Source organism: Rhinichthys klamathensis, unplaced genomic scaffold, assembly GCF_029890125.1.
Source record: "Rhinichthys klamathensis goyatoka isolate OS25496 unplaced genomic scaffold, OSU_Roscu_1.1 h1tg000327l_1, whole genome shotgun sequence".
Classification (NCBI taxonomy): Eukaryota; Metazoa; Chordata; class Actinopteri; order Cypriniformes; family Leuciscidae; genus Rhinichthys; species Rhinichthys klamathensis.
In genome coordinates, this window is record NW_026606842.1 from 428,537 (window position 1) to 434,994 (window position 6,458).

The 6,458-nt window shown below is 38.3% G+C and overlaps 1 protein-coding gene across 1 annotated transcript; it reads right to left on the bottom strand.

Annotated features, from left to right (window-relative positions):
• Positions 1 to 849: 849 nt before the first annotated feature.
• mid1ip1b (MID1 interacting protein 1b) lies at positions 850 to 2,664 on the bottom strand. The gene is made up of 2 exons (XM_056271882.1): positions 2,520 to 2,664; positions 850 to 2,173 (listed from the first exon to the last, which is right to left on the bottom strand). Exon 2 carries the CDS (start codon positions 1,892 to 1,894, stop codon positions 1,454 to 1,456), a length of 441 nt encoding a protein of 146 aa, XP_056127857.1. The 5' UTR covers positions 1,895 to 2,173; positions 2,520 to 2,664; the 3' UTR covers positions 850 to 1,453.
• Between the last annotated feature and the right edge of the window lie 3,794 nt (positions 2,665 to 6,458).

Sequence of the window (6,458 nt, forward strand, 5' to 3'; positions counted from 1 at the left end):
AGGCAAGTGAGTTTACTTGCGTTTTTATGCACATTTATGATGCTTCATAACCGAAAATGTGTGAAGACTTGAAAAATCAGTTGTTTTTTTCAGGAAAAGATTAGTTTTAAGCAAAACCTGATTACAGTCTGAAACGTAAATGTAAATATGACCATTTACATTTTTGTGTTTGCACTTTATTTGTGACATTTTATCAGAGTAATTTGCCTTGTGCTTGTCTGTTTTCATTTTACGTTACATTTTATCAGTGTAAAGATCATTATCAGTTTAAGGAAAACCTGATTACAGTATGTTTACCATATGATTTGGTAAAACCTTATTGTATTAGAATAAAGGGTTTTAGCATGAAATGCATTCCGTTTGGCTGACTCAACATTTTAAGACAAATCAAACCCCTTTTTGGGACAAATATAGATAATTTTTTGGCAATTTTTGGATCTGTCTGTCCGTACAAAAACATTTAAAATTTTGACAGATTGCCTGTAGAAAACTGCAGCTAAGATTCCTTGAGTTTCTAAGACTTTTTTCTTATACGAGGTATTAAACTAGTGTGGGCAGCTTAGATTTAGAGACGTCCGTCATTAAGTGCAGCTCAAGCAGTGACTCAGCAGTGCGAATTGGAAAAATGCACTGCAGGTGCTCGGCTCTTTCAGACGTTGCCAGGTCTTAATTTAACGTGCCTGATCCCTCAGCGGACCTCGGCAGCAGCTGTGCGCACCAACACAGGCCAGTGTTTACTGAGCACCACACTATTGGCATACTGTAAAATGATATTTTCCAAGGACACCCCAGAAGGAAATGAGTCACAAGTAAGTTCACTCAGAAATCAAACACTTGCAGAGTAAAGAGTTGCATTTACAAAATGTTTATTTTCTGAACCATCTTTGTGATAGAAAAAAAATACATGACAACATTCCTTATTACCAACAGTAACTGTGACGTAATCTCCTGGAATCAGTCAACATCCGTAAGGACCATCATGCGATTCCATTATCAATTAAGCACCATAAAAAGATAAAGTACCAGCCACTCTTTAGCGTAGAAATGTGCGTTTTATACATAATTAGTCATTTTAATTCTCACCCCCAGCCTTAAACTGTTATAATCTACATTAATACAACCTCCAAAACTACCATACCAGGCCATGAAATGTCTTTTGCATATCTTCTTTTCCAAAATGTTTGCTTATTTAAATACAATGCGTTTAGTTTCAAAAGCCTGTTTCCAAGCCAGTATCCAGCTTGTGCAAACAATATCAAGGGATGTTAGCAGGGGAATTAAGGGTGCTTGTAAACCGGCGTCAGGTACAAGTCTTTTTTTTCGATCCGGGGAATTAAAAATGCACGGAAGCCACCAGGGGCCCATTTGGCTTCAACCCCTGCTGCACCCTCTTGTGAACCTTTCCTTTTTTTTGCGGTCCACTGGCGATGAATGGAGTAAACTCTAGTTGGTTTCAATTCCCACAGCCGCCTATACCAATTTCCTTCTTGTACCTGTTTGTTAGAGTGTTCGCTTTTCGGGTGAGCTTCGACAGTACGGTGTGCAGTCCGGTTAGATGAAAATGAAACAGCTTCTCCAAGTCCTCATCGTTTGGTTCGATGCGAGACACTTCCAGGGACGTTGTCACCCCGTGCTTGTCCTTGCGCCTCTCGTCGGCTTGAAGCACGCCCCATTCGATATCGTTCCTAATTGATTTGAGGAGCACATAAGAGCCGTACATGTCTCCATCCTGGAAGGTGTTCACCTCTTTCTCCTCCTCCTGGTCCAATGGGACGTCCCTCAGCAAACTTGGCACCATGACCGTCTGGTCCATGTTGTTCACGGCACCAATAAACCGGTTCATGGAATTGAAGAGAGAGTTTTTTTGGTTGTAGGATTCGCAGATTTGCATCATCTTTGCTTTTCTATTGACCTGGAGGGATCAAATGCAGAACGAGGCTTTAAGGCTCTGTATAGACAGTAAAAAAGCAGCAGATGTAGTTATTCTTGGGCTGGACGGTTCAGGTAGATCTAATAGAGGGTTTATCCGCTATTATTCTGGCCCTGGGAGTGCTCAGATCCCTTGTGCGCTTCAGAAGAATGAGTTTTTGAAAGCGCAGGTGGATTTAAAGCAAGGGTGTGGCTTCCACACGTCAATCAAGCGTGTAACCAGGTTGTAACCAAATAATGTGACCTGAAATAACATGCGTGAAAGATTAGGGGTCGATGCACACAATATTACATAATCAAAATAAATATCAGTGTGGAAATAAAAATTTGGAAGAGAAAGCAAGATACATAAATAATACTATTACTAATCTTTCTATAATATTTGCAATGATTTGAGATGAAACTGTTCAATTATTTTAAGTATTTAGTAAAGCTAAACCTGCTCAACTTTAAATTTGTATTTAAAAACGGTGATCAGAACGTGATATTCGCTTCCTACCACTCCTTGATTTCCTGAAGGAAAAGCCGGCCGGCAAACTAAGCGTCAATCTATCAAGGCTAACAAATCATATAGGCTTCTAAATACCCACCTTTGCTGATATTTATCCTCTCTTAATTTCGAAAAGGTCCGGCAAAGTCCAAGGAAACCGGCGATAAAGTCGCTGAAAGATAACAGACTCGTCTACAACCGACCGAGGGTGAGGCCGCATGTAGCTCTATGGCGCTTATGAATATTCATGAGACGAAGCATCAGCCCACAACCGCTCAGCCGCTCTAGTCCAATTAGAAGCCAGTTGCTCAGTTCATCCAGGAGGACGGCGCCTGTCAACAGCCAATCACAGGGAAGAAAGGGAATCCGGCAACGTGCCAAGCCTGCAGCTCACGGTCAAAGACACGACAGTTTGAAAGAAAAGGAGAGTGTACGAGGGAACTACCGGACTGATGAAAGTACCTTACTACTCGTAGTGCCAAAAAGGGTTATTCCATCGATTTATTTTCACTTCGGAGTTGTTGTTTTTTTAAAACCAAAACACGGTTTATAGAACAGGCCAAATAGTATTTTGGCGTAATATGGCAAAAAGAATATAGATATAGCCTACAGACACAGTCATAAACTTTCGAAAAAAATCCCATTGCTGTCTCTTCACATCATTAGAAAGGCATTTTATAAAAGATAAAAGCCATTTAAAGATGCTATTTTTTCAAAAAGAGACCAAAATACACAGTCTATACTAATATACAAAATACACAGTCAAATATGCTTCATTTATTTGTTTAAAAACGTGCTAAGGTTATTTCTGAGGAGACTGAATGCAAAGCCTGAACTGATCAGTGGAATTATGCAAATGCGAACTTGCAAATATAATATGTGCTAATATATTTAATGACTTGGGAAAAGGGTGAAAGTCAAAAATCAAATGCAGATCTACATACAGCGGCATCAAAAAGTATTTGTACACTTAAGGCACCTTTTCAGTCATTGTTTTGTCTAATAATATCAAGGAAACAAGTGGAATTTATTGTACAGAAAGATAAAGGCTACAAGAGGACACGTCACAAAAAGTTTGTTTGGGTTTTAAGTGATAAAACAATAGATAAACTGTTCAAAATGAGATTAAAACTTAGGCTATTGGACACTTGGTTATCAAAGGTTAGTGGAGAATGTTCAGTCACCAATGTCACTGTCGGACATTAGATAGTGGGACTTAAAGGGATAGTTCACCCAAAAATGAAAATTCTGGCATCATTTACTCGCCTTCACGTTGGAAGTCAATGTGGTCCATCAACTGTTTGGTTACCCACATTCTTCAAAATATCTTCTTTTGTGTTCAACAGAAGAAAGAAGCGCGCATACAGGTTTGGAACAACTTGAGGGTGAGTAAATGATGACTGAATTTTCATTTTTGAGTAAACTATTCCTTTAAGTGTTCAAATACTTTTGGGGGGCCACTATAAGATCTGCTGATGATCTCAGAGTCCTCAGATGACACGATATCTGCACTAAGATCCATGTTTGCATGGGCTTTCCCCGTTCACGGAGGTCTCCTGTCGCTGCGGTTGCGTCCCCGTTACGTTTTTCAACAACATCGTGGTGCCATCTAGCGGTCAGGAATGGAATAAGAAACCTGCTTTCAAGCCGTGATAAAACCAGGATAAAACAAGCTTTCACATGACATGATCCCATGGGAATCCATTCATCCATCCAGTTCAAACAATAACACACACATTTCAAATAATGACAAAACAGAAGCTGGTAACGACGAAGAACCATTTTATTCATAGAGTTCACGGTTGTTTACAATATCAACGTACATTTTGTTGGCATGCTAGCTGGTGGTGCATTTTAAAAAGTTTTATTATTATTATACAAAGTATAGTATTACTCCGCTCGTCTATTTGAAGATGTGTAGTTCATCACGTGTTTTCAGACTATGAATTCTCGACTCTAATACTTAATGACCCATCAACACATGGGGCAGCTGCAGAAATGATTGTTAACATATTAATAATATTTATAAGTCTGTATGATAATAAAATTAATGATCAATGAGAAAACCATACAAAACAGCAACACAAAATTAAATTCAAAAAGACAGATGCACATTGACACACGTAAATGGAATTCGTTAACAGTACTTCACAGAACGATTCGAAATTAAAGAAAGCCAAAGACTGCAGCGATTTCTACCACAAATGTAAATAAATAAACAATAAATAAACAACAGAGGTCACTAAAGCCTGGCTCATGTGATGATAGTGATGCTTCTAGAATTCCTTTGACTCAGACCTCCAGAAAATCTGCGTTTATTCCTCTTGATAGAGCTGTAAATCAAATTTCTCCAGCGTTTTAACTAGACATCTGTTTTTAAGAGCTGTTCTCCTGCCAGCATAATCACTCTACCGTGACCATTTTTTTTTTACTTTGTACTTTTTTCCATTTGTCTGTGATCTGGTTGTACGGAGCCCCTAAAGGGGACATGGTGGGGGGAAATATGGGATGGGATGGGATGGGAGGGGGAAAAAAATATTTCAATGATTTTGCGTTTTCTCAAAAGTTTTGCCAGTGAACGTAAAAGCATTAAACAATTTTTTCTTATATATATATATATATCCATCACCATGTCCCTTCTAGGGGCTCCATATGGTTGTGATTGTTTATAGTGAGTAATATATATATAGTATAACATTTGAATTTTTTTCAAACAATATAGCATCCTTAGAAATATCATTTGTCATACCAAAATTCTTTCATATTTCTCATGCAAATATTCATCTGCTTGAAAATTACTAAAAATTCTCTGAGCTGTAAAGCAAGAACATCCTCAATGCTGAAAGAGACGCCATGTGTGATTACATTCTTACAGAAAAACACCACAAAATAAAAGCAAACACAGTGTGTCACAAGGTAGATGGTGTAAAACTGTAACTACAATCCATAAACGGTGGAATTTGAGTGTTTAGTTAGTACTCTGAAATATCTGCTTGTCTTACAACATTGTAAAACTACTAGTTGTGATGTTCACACTTCAGTTTGAACTTATTTAAGTTCTGTAGCCTATGTGGCAGAAAATTGCTTGTTTTTGGCTTTCACAACAAGACAAAATTGACACTTTTGACTGTACATGATTATGTCGAGTCACTTTCAACCCGGCGTTGAGACGTGGAGAAAAAAAATTAATCCAAATCATAAAAGACAAAAAAAAAAGAAGCCATTTCTGAGATAAACCCCTTTGCCAAAGATTTTACAACAGCAACAACAACAATATTTTTTTTTCTTTTTAAAAAGTTTTTCCTCCCGAAACAGCACGTTACTAACAAATCTGCATTGAAGTCACTTTTTAGGGGTCAAGTAACACCATGCCCTAGCCAAGTGTGCGAAGTTTTGAATGTAAAGCAATTGCTATGCCAACACTGAGTAAAAATACTGTGCAAAGCCACGAAATAGCCAATCAGAACATACACAGCTATCTGGACCAATGAGATTTCACTGTGGGCGGAGCTACCAAGTGCAAACTAAGCCGACAAAATGGAAGATAGCTAAGAAAAAAAAAAGTCTTCTCAACCAAACATTTGATAAATAACTAACAAATCACTCAGTGGCGTTTATGTCCAAACCAAGTATTAAGTCATTTCTCTGTCTGAAATAGAAAATTCTGTGCAAATTGACAAAACCACAGCTAATCTGAACATATTTGATACACAGCTAGAGAAGGATTGAGAGATCGATTACGAGAGGTTAGGACGTGGTGTTACAGAAACGCTGCTGACTGTAGTTGTAGTGTGTGATGGTTTTCGCATGCAAGGTTTTTGTACAGTAAAGTAAAATACAGGAGTGCGTCTTAAAACCATTTCCTTTTCCTCGCTAACGTTGACGTTTCGAAGGGAGAGGCTTTGGTCATCATGGCACAACTGCACAGTTAAGGAATGACGGAAGGGAGAAAAAAGAAGGCAGGAAAGACAGAATGAAAGATAAAAGCAGAGAGAGAGAATATATAAAAACAGATGAGAAAGAATGGAGTGTGCTAGCA

Excerpts from the sequence above, each read along its gene's own strand:
- mid1ip1b (XM_056271882.1), bottom strand. The coding sequence starts at position 1,894 with ATGATGCAAATCTGCGAATCCTACAACCAAAAAAACTCTCTCTTCAAT.